Below are 15,486 nucleotides of genomic sequence, written 5' to 3'. Positions count from 1 at the left end.
AATACAATCTTGTGTTTTTTATGCTCAGTTTTACAAAACAATCAATTTAGGAGCTGATATCATAGGGGTTAAATGAAGTAACTAGATAGCAGCACTGAAAACGAGTTGTTTGGCTATCTACAACTTCAACTAACTTCAGTTGGTGAGATTTCCGTCTCACCGTTTCATGTTCTTGTGAATCTCTTGTTGAAAGTAATCCGAAAAACGGTATAAATCAACATGAATATCACGTCCGCAGGTAAGATAAATTATTCTAATATATTGTACAGCTGAATAATTTCGTAAAACAGATATTTCTGTTATAAAATTATTTTTTGTTAAATAATCATGTACACAAGGATCATGATTTGCAAATCATGTTAGACATAACCTGGATAAATTTTGTAGTTATTAGAGTTATATGATTGACGTTTGCGAAACGAGTTCGATATTTCAAAAAAATGTGTATCCTATTTATACATTATCATTTTTCTTTAATTTATTCATTACATACTTCAACTTTCTAAGAAATGATGCATATTCATTGCATTGATAGAATGATGTTTCCGGTTTACATGTTTACTATTAATTATTCAATTAATTTAATACTTTTCTTTTTTTGCAGCTGGTATTATCTCCCTGCTGGAAGAGCCCATGCCGGAGCTAAAAGTATTTGCATTGAAGAAATTAGACCTAATTGTGGATGAATTTTGGCCAGAAATATCAGAAGCAATCGAAAAAATGTATGTCATCCATCATTATAATGAACTAATAACAGGCATACTAAATTCTGCTTCCTTGCTTTTAAAAATATTTGTTTCTGTAACTTATCTGGTATTAACGCAAATCCTTCATATGTGATTAAGTATGGAATATCATAGATTTCAAAATATTGAATATTAAGAACAAATGAAAAAATACACATAAGACTGAGATATAAGACTGGCTATTTAAAATAAATTTGTATTTGTATGTATTGTTTCTGTTCTTGTTTATCTTCTCTTCCTGCATGGTTATTCTTTATGTTTTGTTCCTGAATCTAATCAAACATACTTAATTAAATTAAATATATTATTTTCATTGTATTAACTTTCACTCTTTTTGTAGTACAATTAAGAAATGTTTCTTCCACAGTGAAATTCTTCACGAAGACAAGGCTTTTAATCAACACGAGTTGGCTGCCTTGGTTGCCAGCAAGGTCTACTATCACCTTGGTAGTTTCGAAGATTCCTTGACATATGCTCTTGGAGCTGGTGAACTATTTGATGTCAACGCCCGCAATGAATATGTTGACACTACTATCGGTAACATTCGTAGTCATATTTTATCCCCCTTGCTGTAAATTCTTTATTCCCTAAATGTCAATCTTAGCTTACATTACAATAACTCAAAACCTTTACAGCAAAATGCATCGATTATTATACCCAACAACGCGTCTTGGAAGTCGAGGGAAAATTGACTGCTGGTAGTAAAGGAATAGATCCAAGGCTCGAAGGCATTGTGAATCGTATGTTCCAGCGATGTTTGGATGATAGTCAATACCGTCAGGCTTTGGGTTTGGCATTGGAAACGCGACGCATGGATATCTTCGAAGCTGCCATTATGCAATCAGTATGCAACTTACTATTTTGTCCACCATAGACAAACTATCAATATGATTGTATCTAACAATTTCATTTTTCTCCAGGATGATGTCTGTGGCATGCTTTCCTATGCTTTCCAAGTTGTGATGAGCCTTATCCAAAATCGTGGCTTTCGTAACACTGTCCTACGTTGTCTAGTGAATCTATATCACAATCTTGGAACTCCAGACTACGTAAACATGTGCCAGTGCCTGATATTCCTCGACGATCCATTAGCTGTCGCCGAGTTATTAGATAGACTGAGCAAAGGACCCCAGGATTCTGTTTTAATGGCATATCAAATCGCATTTGATCTCTACGAATCTGCTACGCAACAGTTTCTAGGACGTGTTCTGCAGGCTTTAAGAGCAACTGCTCCCATTCCTGCAGCTCTCATGGTCAAACCAATAATAAAGCCAGCAGCTAAGGCTACTGCAGACGTACCCTCTGAATCCAGTACTACTGAAACTGATAGTAGTCCTGCTGCGATAGAAGAGAAGCCACAGCGTAGTGTAGATAGCTTGGTAAGCAATTTATTAATTATTAATTGTTAAATTTGTATAAAGCATAACTCCCTACAACTTTCACTGTCATATCCTATACAATTTTATGAATCTAGTATATTAATATTGTCTTATAGAATGCAGAGGAACGCGAACAGCAGGAACGCGTCGATGCACTGTCCAGTATTTTAGGCGGAGAGGTTTCGATTGACTTGCATCTTCAGTTCCTCATTCGTAGTAATCATACGGATATGCTAATTCTAAAAAATACTAAGGATGCTATACGAGTATCCATTTGTCATACTGCTACAGTTATTGCGAATGCGTTTATGCATTCCGGAACTACCAGTGATCAGTTTCTCAGGTATCCATTTGTCCTTGATTTTATTTTCGAGTCCTCTCTTACTTAGTATCCTCATGTTATTTCGTCTTTTATAGAGATAATTTAGAGTGGCTCGCCAGGGCTACGAACTGGGCCAAGTTAACAGCAACCGCATCTTTGGGCGTAATTCATAGAGGTCATGAACAGGAGGCTCTTGCTTTGATGCAATCGTACTTACCACGTGACACTGGCGCTGGTGCGGGTTACTCTGAAGGAGGTGGCCTTTATGCACTAGGTCTCATTCATGCTAACCACGGCGCTGCTATTACGGATTATCTCCTGGGACAACTTAAGGATGCTCAGAATGAGGTAAGACTACTGTTTCACATATCTTTTTCTTACTTTGTCTTTTTACTAATCCAGTATTTAGGTCAGTTCTCTTTCAGGGACTTCTGGTCCTTAAGAGTTTAAATGTTGATTGGTGTTTTGTTTAATTTTTAAGATGGTACGACATGGTGGTTGTCTCGGTTTGGGTCTCGCTGCTATGGGATCTCACAGGCAGGATGTTTATGAACAATTGAAGTTCAATTTATATCAAGACGATGCTGTAACTGGAGAAGCAGCTGGCATTGCTATGGGAATGGTTATGCTGGGTTCCAAGTCAACTCAGGCTATTGAAGATATGGTTGCGGTAAGTCAATGTCCATAATCATAACTTAATATTGATTTGACAAGGTAAGTTTTGTCCTCCAGTTCATTTATCGTTTAGATATTCACTATATTATAGGGCAGGTAAAAACATAGATAATCAAATTGATAATACGATAGCAAGTTTATTAGAGTGTTATAATATTTTAATATAAGAATTTAGTTTTAGTGGAATTCGTGGATCCTAAGTTGTCAAATCAACTTTTTTGACAAATCCGTGAGTGGCTAGTATGTTTATCCTTTAGCATAGGGAGGATTGCGGTTGGTGGTAAGGGAGTAGCTGCCATCAGCCCTAAGAATGACAAAAATCATTAAATTAACCATTGTCCACAAGTTCTTAAAAATCTACTGTGCGCTTTAAAAAAAAGGCTTGCAACATGTGCATATTTCTTTGGATACTCACTGCCGATCGAGTTTGGATCCGCCCATGAAAGCACTGCCATGAGAGAAGAAGACATCAGCAGAACCGCTGCGAACGACAGTACCTCGGAAACCAGAAGGATTGCCAATAGACTCAGCATAGAAATAATAAGCACGGGAGTGAGCACAGGATCCAACAATATCCAGGCCACATCCTGGCTGGCTGCTGCCACCATTGGGATAAAAATCTGAAGTTCCTACAGCTTTGGACAAGCCTAACAAACCACCATTGGTGTGAATGACCTGAACGTGCTTAGCATCGCTAGCGTCGACTCTGCTACCAGGACCAGCATCGCTAAAGAGCGGAAGTGCCGGGTCAAGAGCTGAATAAAAACAACGTCGCGCATTATACAAAATTACTCAATACGTAACTATTATAACGCATGGACATGCTTCACGGTTACAACTTACCGACAACTCCAGCAACAGTTCCGGAAGCTTGACGAGCGGAGAGACCAGCAATGTGCCCACCAAGAGAGTGACCGATGACTTTGAGGTCAGTGGTTTTAAGATTGCCTGCAGACTGGAGGAAATTGATGAACCTAGCGACACGGTTAGCCACTCTTTCGACGCTGTTGGCAGCGACCAGATAGAGTTGTGAGGCAGTATTGCTCCAGTCGACGACGATTACGTTGTACTCATCTTTCTTAAGGAAGGCTAAAAGGAAATGGCATTTAACATAAGACCATTGGACGTAATCGTTGTTTAGTGGATGAATTAAAATAAATTTTACCATCCACAATTACTGTGCAGGCATCAGAATCTTTCGAAGACTTCCATCCATGAGTGACTATACGTGTTGGACGAGAGGCTGAAAATTGGCTCTGCGCAAGACTGCGTCTATTATTCAGGATAATGATCTCACCCTCACGATTCTGCCTGGAGTGGAGGAATATACATATTAAATTTCAAAACATACAAACTTTATAATACAAGATTTTTAAATTCTTGACTTTTACCTAGTGTACAGAGTGAAGGTCATGCTGCTCACGCTACGTTCAATGTTTTCCAAATCGGCGGGGTTTAGTGATGTCTTAAGGTCAATGATATGGGGTTCGCCATTACCATCAGGGAAGAACATGTAGTCGTGCTCCTCTTCCTTGGCATGGGCTGTAATCAGTCGATGGGTTGGAAAGACAGTCGGTAGAAAATTTTTATTTTGTCATCAAAAGAATTTTTTTTTTATGATTCATTATATAATATGATGTTACAGACCCACTGCCAAAATGGCGAGCGCCAGTACAAGAAGCACCTTCATTTTCACAAGTTTGAGGAGCCACACTCTTAAAATAGTTCAAGCACTTTGCTGACTGTTAAAATCATTTCGCATTCCCGGTATTTATATGGTTCTGTCTAGAAAATCGCAATCCGATCGACTGATAGTGTACTTGATGATTTTTATCGTTTGATCGATGAGCAAGTTTTTCATATTTATTCTTTCAATGTATCTCGTAACTGATTTACCTTATTTAGTCTGATCCATTATAAGCCACGCGTAGCGCGATAACGTTTGTGCGTCTTCACCGATCAAAACACGTTTAATCCAAACCTTTCGACAACAGCGGTGCGAATTTACGCGCAAGAACGTCATTTCAATAAGAAGAACGGAAGGACGGAGAGCAAGGACAAAGAAAAATGACGTGAACACTGTGCCAGCTAGGGGAAAAAGAGATTACGGAAAATTTTTCCGGATAATTGTTTTTTTTTTTTTTTTGCGTCAAAGCTTACCGGAAATTAGGATTCGCTACGCCCCAAAGACTTCACTTCGCTAATCACGTTTTACCCGGAAATCAGGTCGTTGCAATATTTTCCATAGTACAGTCTCGCAGCTTTATACCCTAATCCCTATTAAAGCCACTGTTTTCCTACTTTTCAGACAAATGTGTTGCAATTTACCTATCCTGTCGCCTTCATGAGAACACGAGTGACCAATATATAACCTTGTTATATATATTTAGCAAATATTCAGTCATATAAAATGGCAAAAATTTGCAATTCGAAATCAATGTGCAAAAATGACAGAAATTACTCAAGAACTACTCGAGAGTTTAATTCAAGTGAATCGTTTGGATTTGCTTATATGGAATATTCCAATGTCAAGGAATCTACTGCGTTACCCAGTAATACGTTTCCAATCAAAATGCGATAACAATGCCATTCATTGTTGGTTAAACAAATTTCTAAACGTTGTCTTATCTCCACGTTCACGTAGAAATGCGATTACATGAATTACCGGCTTTTATACGTCGGTTTATAGTAAAATCAATGGTATCGTCGTCCAGGCAAGTCGTGCCCTTGAAAATCTCTTGAAAACTTATCTGAGAGTCGATTCAACGTGATCTTTATACCTTCGGGTTACTTCTTCTTAGGTAGACCTACCAACTCATCAACCTGAACACCCTAGCAGCCTATCTATCCGCCTATTGCAAGGAGTACCTACCAATCTACCAATTTACCAACCCATTAAGTCTTTCCATATGTTCCTGACGGTTTCAATCTATACATATTGGCACGCAGGCAACGTCTATTCGCAGACGCATAGTTATCCCAGAATTTATCGACTTGGCCCAGTCATCCTGCAGATTCAATTCCATCGGAGTACTCAAAATTAAAACCCTTGATCGCTTAAGCTCTCGTTCGGTGTCCCTATAACTTTTTAATTACATTCTGAATTGACTCTTTCTCTTAAAATATTACTACGACGGTTTTATAAAGTTTCAGGTGCAGACTCGTATACGTATTATCATAATGTAGATATAATTTAATCATATAATATTTGAATATTTTCTTCGTTCTTTCACTCGTTTAACATATACTTGAAATACTACTAGGTTAACGGCACTTGCCCATTTTTTTTTTTTGGCATTTTCAGAATACTTTATTTTATAGTTATTTTAGTTCGTGAAATATATGACTTATTTGCAACGCACGTAGAAGCGGAATTGGAGAAAATTCTTTTCAGCATCTTATCGATCGACTCGACAAAATATATTACGATGGCTGCTCAACTATGGAACTTCGGGACCCTCTTGATAAATCGAACGCTGAAGTCACCTTTGCTCTTTTAAATTTCCTTCACGGTCGGCTTTCTTCGTCATAATTAAAGCATCATTTTCTCATATATCAAAAAATCTTCTCCTACTGTCGGCATATCTTGCCTGTGATATCACTTTATCGATCTGTGATTTTCGATTTGATCTTTAACGCCAGAGATTTTCTTTGGAATTTACTTTTTAATCCCTTCGGAAGACGTCACTTGAGTCGTTGATAACTGTATTTAAAGTATTTTTCATAATTCAGCAGTCATCGATGAGTTTTGGGTATAATATACTTTTTTTCCTGTTTGTCATTCTTGCAGAAGTTTATTGTTTAATAATTTTTTTTTTTCGAAAAAAAAAAAAATTTGTAAATTTGATAACGTACGAGATGACATAAATATCATGGGTAGTCACGACAGAGTTTTTGAGCTTGCTCGTTTGATTTTTTTTTCTTTTCTTCTCTTTTTTTTGTCTCTCTACGAAACTTTTGAAAACACCGCAAAATTACCGGGGCTTCTGGGTAAGATTCCGGCGGGAGACTTATCTGCGTTTTATCTTCTCTTGGGTATCTTTACTTTTGTACTCGGCCGTGATAAATTTTTACTCCCCCGAAATACTTTCGCGAGTGGCTATGTATTTTGCAAATTACAGCATCCCCTCTTTCGTTGTTCTTTCATGTGGAAAATTGATGATCAGCCTGCATTTTGTTTTTATTTACGTATCTCAGTGTTCCCAATTTTGGAAGTCTGACGGGGCACGTTATCTTTCTCTTTTTGTCGCTCACACGTATATTTGGAAACAATGTCCACGGTTAACAGGGACTGCTGAAGGAATCGTGGTGGGGATATATTTTTTCGTAAATAAAAAACGAGAGAAAAAGTATACTGAAACAAAAGGGCAAGACAGCATACCTAAAGAGGGTTTGATAAATAAGCCATGCCAGTTCCCAACTAAAGGGCAATCTACGGAAAAAGATTTCAATCGTTACCAACAGAGGGCAAGGGTCACAGTAACGCAATTAATTCATGAAAATATGCATTGTTGCTCCCTTACATGCACGATCATCAACACATTCAGGAGCGCTCACGAGTTCTCTCGTGTTTCGCGTCCCGTCTGTTACGGATGGACTTACTTTCATACATTGTATCCTACTGCCTCCAAGGCTGGTGACCAGACGATCCCATTGGCGGAATCCGAACAGATCAAGCTACGAAAAACTGTATCAAGATATAGACATTTTGTATGGTTCCTCTTCACAGAGAAAAATGTTTCACACAATATCATACTTTTGAAAAAAGTACTAGAAACTTTGGTGAAATTTATTTTTAAATAAAATTTTATAATAATTATTATAAAACAATTTTTTCTAATAATACGTAAAGTGCATCCTATTCTACAATTACTAAAAGTTTCGTACAAATTTATTTTTTTAAGTAAAAAAGTTATTATAATTATTAAAAAACATAATTTTTTCTCAATAATACATAGAATGCATCTTATTATACAATTTCTGAAAGTTTCACAAAAATTGCTTCATAAGTAACAAAGTTATGATGATTTTAGAACGTACAAGTTTGCCCAAAAACGTGCGGTCCCAGGCCTTATAGATTTCTTTGCGGTCCTTAATGTGTTAATTACGTGTTTGTCCTACGTAGAATTTAGAATATGAGATTTTTTTTTAAATCCGACAGAAAGAAACTTTGACGACTCTTCCGCAGATACACAATTTTCTTGTCACGTATACCGAACCAATTCAAAAGAATGGGAATAAAAAATTTTGTTCTAAAAAAAATTCGCTACTTCAAGATACACGATTTTCGGACAATTGCACAGAAAAATGGGAACACAAAAAACGATGAATATAGAATTTTGATATCTTACATTTATTATTACCAGAGAAAAAAAAATTTTCTTTTTTTTTCTTTATTTTATCGTCCCTCATCCGTAGAAAAACGGCATACCAGTAATGGTTCTTTAGATATTTATCGGTAATTCCTCACGGACGATCCTGATCATCGTTCACCGCGATTCCAATGAACGTGCTCAGATATAGGTATGTGCAATAAAGGTGAGTCTCGTCGTAAATTGGGAATGACCCTTATGTCCTGCGAAATTCAGCGAATAGACGAGACTTAAGGATATAGGGTAACCCGATATAAAGTCCCGTTCACAGGCTATTAACAAGGTCGCTAGTAAAATGTATCGCCCCGGTAATCCCCGAAGGATATCGTCAAAGGCTGACGATCGTAGGCCGCCATTTTTATTTTATACCGTAGATAAAAAGTTTGACGTACAAAAATGTTTGACCCCCCCCCCCAAGAAATCCAAAATGCGTTAAATTTATTTTTCTTCCTTCCGTCGGCAGTACGCGCAAGAGACCCAGCATGAAAAGATTCTGCGTGGCTTGGCAGTTGGTATTGCGTTCACCATGTACGGCCGTCTTGAGGAAGCCGATCCACTGGTGACGTCCTTGAGCGCCGACAAGGATCCAATTTTGAGAAGAAGCGGAATGTACACCTTGGCGATGGCCTACTGCGGTACCGGAAATAATCAGGCCATAAGGAAGCTGCTTCACGTTGCCGTAAGTAATGACTTCTTCAGCATATACAAGAATTGATTCAAACATTTTTTGAATAATATTTATAATTATTGTACATAATTTTTTTTTATTAATTACTAATTTTTCTTTTTTTTTTTTAAATCAAGGTATCCGATGTCAACGACGACGTTCGTCGTGCTGCCGTCACGGGATTAGGATTTCTTCTGTTTAGGTGAGTGCTCACTGTACTATTTATCAACACGTTGAACGCCATATTTGAGTTATATTTGAATCACGTTGTGTTTGATAAAAATTTTACTTGGGTCAAATACGATATGAAAATATGTGGATCCAGGGGTCAGTTTTTTTTTATATATTTTTTTAGCTCTCAACCCGTTATCAATGATGTTGATATATCGGGTCGCTGTAGCTATTCGTGAGATCGACGGAAGTTTGCGATCAGTTCTGTGGGTGTTTCTATCACTATAGGCGCCACTGGTCTGAAAGGGAGTCAAAGCCCGCGAAATTTGAAGTCATCCGTCACGTGGAAGGATTCTTAATGGGCAGAGACTGATTATGAGAAATAGTGAATGTCTCTGGGAATTCCTTATGATGGATTCGATGTACGTTTACCGAATTCCGCAGCTACGAGCTTACGTCTCCGGGAGCTCTTGGGAAATGACGTGTAAACGAGGTCGCCTTTATAATCGAACTTTGCGATTGACGAATTTCCATCTGAAAATATTCACGTCACGGTCGTAATACTCGTCGGTTTGCGTGTTTGACGTTTTGTTCCTTTAATATTTTTCTCGTTACTTTTCTCTTTGCGATTTTTCTCTTTTTCCCGTCTTTGCCTTTGTTTTCACAGAGAACAGTCTATCGATCGTGCCTCGTTACGTACGTATGGACGTACCTTGTTATACGGACTGATAGGGGCGCAACGTGTGTTATTGGAATGCAGGTGATAAGTGATAAATAATGGCCCTATTAATCATTTTATCAGTCGTCTTATCGGATGCTAAACGAATTTGGATTAAATTGCACGGCGTGATTTCAGTCCAGAAATCATAGGATTTTTCTACGACTGTATCGAAATTTCTTTGATCCACTACGAACGTACAAATTTTTCGACCTGGTCAGGATCGATCGACTAATATATGATTTATGGACAATCACTTAGAACCTGTCAGCACGATTGCTTTCACCGATATACACCGGAGACAAAGGAATTTAATGAAAAATTTCGAGCAGTTAAATCGACAGTGGTTGCTTCTAATCCAAAAAAAAGAGCGAAACGATAATTATTTTTTTTTTTTCGTATATTCGAATTTTCCGTCTGTAAAAAATGTCCTTTTATATCTCGCGCGTATGTTCGCCGACGCGCCTGCATTGTTACTGCGGTACCATGTTCAACTAATTAGGCTAATTTTTTTTTGAAAATTCGATAACTCGTCGATGCATTTTTTTTTAATTTTCTTGAGTTCAATGTTGCTTCCGCATTATTTACTTATATCTGGTATACGACGATCAGTGGACTTGGGGATTGAAGTATTTGGTAAAGCAAGGGGTTAAGCACATAGAAATATTTGTTTTAATTCAAAATTTGAATTTTTTTTTCTTGAATCTTTTGGATTTTATCTTATAATTTTTTGCCTACCAAATGTTCTATGTACTGTACGTTGTGTAATATTAAAAAAAAAAAAGAAAAAAAACTGCCGACCATTCCGACTGTAAAACTCTCGACGGATCTGACTCGATTTATTTCTGATCGTTCTATCGCCGGACCTCCGACCCATAAATTTCGTTTATACTCTTTTCGGGATCCTAATCTCTTTCACGGAACGTGGATGCCATTTCGTCACGGGAACTATTCGCGAAATTACTCAAGGGAGAGAAGTGAGTAAAAGGATCTGAGTCTCCGGGCGTAGAAAAGTTAATGGTCGTTTTCTAGTGTAGCCGCGAAGGGGGGTGCCAGGGGACGGGACGGAGGAAGGATTCTTGTGATTTTCGGAAGTGATCTCTGTTTAATTAGCAAAAACGGCTGTAATCCGGCTAGGACGAAGTTTAGGAAATTATTGCCACGCGGAAAGTCAATTTTTCTTAAATTAGTAGGAAAGTTTGCCATCTTACGAGATTCCATAGTCACCTAACAACTTTAAACTTTTAGACGATCGACTCATATTAGGCCTTAATCGCTCCCAAGTGATTCGATAAATCGACTTTATTTTCGTTTTGTAATAAATCAATCGCTATTACCAATTACCCAAACATTCTTCAAGATATAAGTCATCACTTATAAATGTTACATTTTTTGGATTTTTTTTTTTTTAATTACCTAACAGCCTAACAAGTCCATTCTTAATTGTTAATAAAACCCGGTATCGTGAAGCCTTACTGATAACGTATGACCGTCTCGACGTTGTCAGGATTTAAATAGAAAATAATTAATTTTTCCTAATCGCAGTATACGCGTAAATTTTATCACCTGCCCATAAAAGCATTTTCGTTCGCGACTCTATTTAGTTCCAAGGTTGCCAATTCTCTGTTATAATTCGCTTATGATTAAACCGACCTACCGATCGGTCGATAACGACGAAATTGGCCAATGCACATTAGCCCCCACAGTGCCTCGTTCATTTGCCTAGTCAATTAGGCCTGAAGTGCAAGGGACCGCTTTGCGGTTAATCACCTGAAGGATACTAGATTCAATTTTCCCGATTGATATATCGAGTCCTCGTTGGCGATTCACTTTTAAAATTTATCAGGACGGATAACGATAACGCGGGGTTGATAAATATTATATAATTAAGTTTGATTCTTGTTTCTGATGATTAATCGTCAATTAATCAGTTCGACCGATGCAGTGACGTGCTAGAGCATTATGGATTATAGGAGAAAAAAAAATTTCGTTCAATGTATGCATATGTACGTATACACTGCTGGTCAAAAGTATTGGCTTGAATATAATAATACTTTTTTAACAATGAATTTTATTTTTAATTTTCCCTAGAATTTTCAATTCTAGTTACTTCTGCGTTCACTAATGTTTTCCCCGGATCTTTCGCCACGATCACAATTTTTCTAGCGACTTTTTCCATCAACGAGGTGTACAATTTTCGAAATGAACTTTTATCTTCTCAGTGGCTGCAATTTTCGCATCGATTCGAAAAAATTTATTTTTCTTAAAATATATTTTATCTTTGTATACATCTCTTGTGTTATCTCCTGCATCTTCTGTGGGTCAGCTACCCTCTCTTTGATTTCACGATAGCGACCAAAAAAAAATAATCCACGGTATCGTCTTCGTTGTCAGGTTATGATATCGCAATTTTTTAGCCTGGCAGCGTAACAAAAATAAGACTGATAACATTTTTCATAAGATAGATCTTTCTTTTTAATTTCTGCCGAAATTCATCTCGCTCGTTATCAGTTGTTTTGATTGCCAAGATTCGATGTAGTATAAACAACATCGATTTACAATGATAACGAAAAATTCTACTGACGCGATCGCAAGATTACGTCACTCTGGAAAACTTAATTGCAAATTAATCTCTATTCCGTTAACTTATATGCCCTTATACGGCATATATATTATTTTTGAACTTTGTTTACAGAAATTATTATTCATAGTGTATAATTGATCTTACTCTTTTTTTTTTCCCCCTTAATTTGTCATTTTTACATCATTGTCGTAGATCGATGGACCGGTTTTTTTGATCGAATGCATTTCTATTGGATAACTGCAGTCTGTATGCAGCTACTGCGATATATAGGTATACACAGAAACGCATTGTAAACTGCATTATCTTTAATTGGAAAAGTTGGTATTTCGTGTACGATGGTAACTGCATTAAAAAAAAAATGTTTTAGTGAAGCTCTAGCAGAAGAATATCGTTCTCAGGCATATATATATATATATATATATATATATATATATATATATATATATAAATATATATATACACGTGGTGTATGAAAAGTATATGATAAGAGCCTTTTAAATGGCTCCCGTTAACTTACAAATGACGACATGGGTGACGAAGGGAGGAGAGAAACGTCATTCATTGCTCGACGTTTATTCCCAGGAGGAGAATTGCATTTTAAGGAAGATTGAGGTTTCCCGCCCCTTCTGCTCCTCCTGCCTCTTATCTGGCATAATGCCGTCAACATTTATCGTCTTGTGAATTTTTACGAATAATGCTGGGTATCTGAGTGAGTCAGTCCGTGCATCTTAAAGAGGAAACACGAGAGAGAGAAAGGTAGTAGATTCACTTGTATTTCAATATATTGCAATAAAATTTGATTTGTAAAATAATTTAAATTTTTCCGTACTGTATTGTATTTGCATATACGTATAGTATGCGTATGCCTCAGTAGTCGAGTCGACTTTTTCCACGTAGCCCTCTACCGAGTAAAACTGTCGTCTTCCCGCGAAACGCATTCGCGCCTTTATTATCCACCGTTAACCCTTTCGTGCCGGACAACGATATATCGTCGTTCGCTACACTTGCGAAAAGTGCCGGACGACGATATATCGTTGCGTATGCGACGGCACCTTATTATTCGCATCGCGAGAAAGCTCTATCTCAAAATAAATGTTGAAATACAATTAGCATTACATTATTCTCACTTCCTTCCGTAATACGTTGTTTTTTGAATTATGTAATTATCATTTTTAGTTTGGTCTCTTATGACCTTTTTTCCAACCCGTTGTAAAATTCGTCAAACTCGTCCGGTTATTCTCGCATAGGCACCGGTTTTTCGCCCGGCACTAAAAGGGTCAAGGCAGCAACTTCATTTTCCAAGACTGAACGTTCCTTCGTTCACCCCCCACTCGAGTGGGAGGAGATATTTAAAACGGCGATGGGGAGTCCTCGTGTTATTTTTTTTTCCTCTTTTTTTCTGCCTTCACTCACCGCGTCCCATTCTCTCCCATTGATTCTTTTTTCTTCCCCAAGTTTGCTACTGGAGAAAACAAATAAAATCGATTAGCCTCGTCAAAAATCCCGTTTCTACGAAAATTTCTAATCGGTACTAATTCTATCGAGGGAAACTGCTTTGCGCTATATATATGTATATATGTATACTATATATTAATATAATAAAGTATATATAGATACATATACAGTCCAACCTCCTCTTATGGGAATAATCGTGGACGCGTCAGACTGAACGACTATCGCACGAATAACGACCAGCGAATCTCTCGGGTGGCATTAAAATTGCGTGTAGTCCCTGACGGCCCAAAGTGCAAGACGGCTATCCCGACCGGAACCGACGACGTGTCCCGAGTGTCCCGAGTTCCTTGGCTTTTTAATCCACTCAGAAGAAATGCCCGGGAACGTCTTCCACGTCGAATTCTTGAAGGATTTTTTTTTTTTACGTCATCCCGAAATTTTTCACGGACGGCTAACCGCGCGTGACGAGTCCTCCCTGCGTTCTCATTTGCTTTACTTTCTTCACCTGACATTCTCCCAAGGATAATCACTTGTCCTTTATCGTATCGCGCTGGCGATGCCCTCCAGGTCCTGAAAATATCCTTCGGAAACACATCCGTATGCCGGGGACGTCCAATCCCCGCCATACCCACGTAGCCGTTGGATCTCGAGTCTCGTACGTCATTAGGATGATTTGACTAGGGGGATTCTGCGACGGTAGATTGGGACTTAATCTGAAGGAGATAAGGTCGCGTCAGGTCCGGTAAGACCGGTTTTAATCAACGCTTTAATTGAGGGATAAATGTAAATTAATTTTGACGGTAGCCTCCGGTGCCTGCCGGGAGCTACTGGATGAACCTTGTGATTCGTGATCAGACTCCAAGCGTTAGCTAACCCCCCGTAAAGTATCTTCGTGCCGACCCAATAACTCCTAATGTTCATACCCTTGTTTAGAAATGATAACGGCAAGCTGCTCGATTATCTAATTATTATTTTATCATTATAAGAAACCTTCGCAGGGATCCCTGCTAACGGTCACAGCGGTTCCTTAACGTCGTCTGGGAATCCAAGGGGGAGTCCATTAGTTTCTTATTTTTTTTTTTTCATTTTTTTTTTTTTCATCAAACAATATTTTTCTTTTCACACGGTTATTCCTTTACTCTCGTCTATCGCGTTTCTGTCACTTGGTTATCATTCGGAAAGATTAGTCTCTTCGGTCTGACGTGTTATCGACGGGGCTGGATAAGACCCGCACTCCAGTTAGGGGTCACACAGTTCCCATATAAGACGGCAGCCAGAGCCTCTGTACCTTTTGAATGTTCAATGCACTTTATTTTGTTCGCGAGCAAAACTGTCTTATCGCGAGGCTGTTGAACAGTGTGTGAATCTTGTACACAAAAAAAAAAAAAAAAAAAAAA

The 15,486-nt window shown here is 38.0% G+C and overlaps 2 protein-coding genes across 2 annotated transcripts in view; one reads left to right on the top strand and one right to left on the bottom strand.

The window, feature by feature from the left end:
• The first annotated feature begins 95 nt into the window (after positions 1 to 95).
• The window catches only part of LOC107264296 (26S proteasome non-ATPase regulatory subunit 1), a 45,395-nt gene continuing 30,004 nt past the window's right edge, over positions 96 to 15,486 (top strand). Inside the window, exons 1-10 of the mRNA XM_015732413.2 lie at positions 96 to 238; positions 605 to 722; positions 1,114 to 1,283; positions 1,382 to 1,590; positions 1,667 to 2,125; positions 2,242 to 2,468; positions 2,543 to 2,795; positions 2,929 to 3,117; positions 8,958 to 9,173; positions 9,299 to 9,363. Of these exons, the coding sequence (XP_015587899.1) occupies positions 220 to 238; positions 605 to 722; positions 1,114 to 1,283; positions 1,382 to 1,590; positions 1,667 to 2,125; positions 2,242 to 2,468; positions 2,543 to 2,795; positions 2,929 to 3,117; positions 8,958 to 9,173; positions 9,299 to 9,363 (1,925 nt within the window). The 5' untranslated portion in view covers positions 96 to 219. The remainder of the gene's footprint in view (positions 239 to 604; positions 723 to 1,113; positions 1,284 to 1,381; positions 1,591 to 1,666; positions 2,126 to 2,241; positions 2,469 to 2,542; positions 2,796 to 2,928; positions 3,118 to 8,957; positions 9,174 to 9,298; positions 9,364 to 15,486) is intronic.
• On the bottom strand, positions 3,240 to 4,918 carry LOC107264298 (pancreatic triacylglycerol lipase). The gene is made up of 6 exons (XM_015732416.2): positions 4,770 to 4,918; positions 4,514 to 4,664; positions 4,288 to 4,433; positions 3,966 to 4,211; positions 3,538 to 3,877; positions 3,240 to 3,426 (listed from the first exon to the last, which is right to left on the bottom strand). Exons 1-6 carry the CDS (start codon positions 4,810 to 4,812, stop codon positions 3,369 to 3,371), a joined length of 984 nt encoding a protein of 327 aa, XP_015587902.1. The 5' UTR covers positions 4,813 to 4,918; the 3' UTR covers positions 3,240 to 3,368.

The sequence above is a fragment of the Cephus cinctus genome, unplaced genomic scaffold (assembly GCF_000341935.2).
Source record: "Cephus cinctus unplaced genomic scaffold, Ccin1 Ccin1_scaffold0168, whole genome shotgun sequence".
Classification (NCBI taxonomy): Eukaryota; Metazoa; Arthropoda; class Insecta; order Hymenoptera; family Cephidae; genus Cephus; species Cephus cinctus.
The sequence above is the reverse complement of the archived record's forward strand: the minus strand, read 5'-3'. Positions and strand labels throughout refer to the sequence as shown.

What these genes read in the sequence shown, in the direction of transcription:
- LOC107264298 (XM_015732416.2), bottom strand. Translation starts at nt 4,812, where the DNA reads ATGAAGGTGCTTCTTGTACTGGCGCTCGCCATTTTGGCAGTGG. An exon ending in ACCTTCACTCTGTACACTAG is followed by an intron (nt 4,434 to 4,513) that starts GTAAAAGTCAAG and finishes CCTCCACTCCAG; the next exon opens with GCAGAATCGTGAGGGTGAGA. An exon ending in CTGCACAGTAATTGTGGATG is followed by an intron (nt 4,212 to 4,287) that starts GTAAAATTTATT and finishes ATTTCCTTTTAG; the next exon opens with CCTTCCTTAAGAAAGATGAG.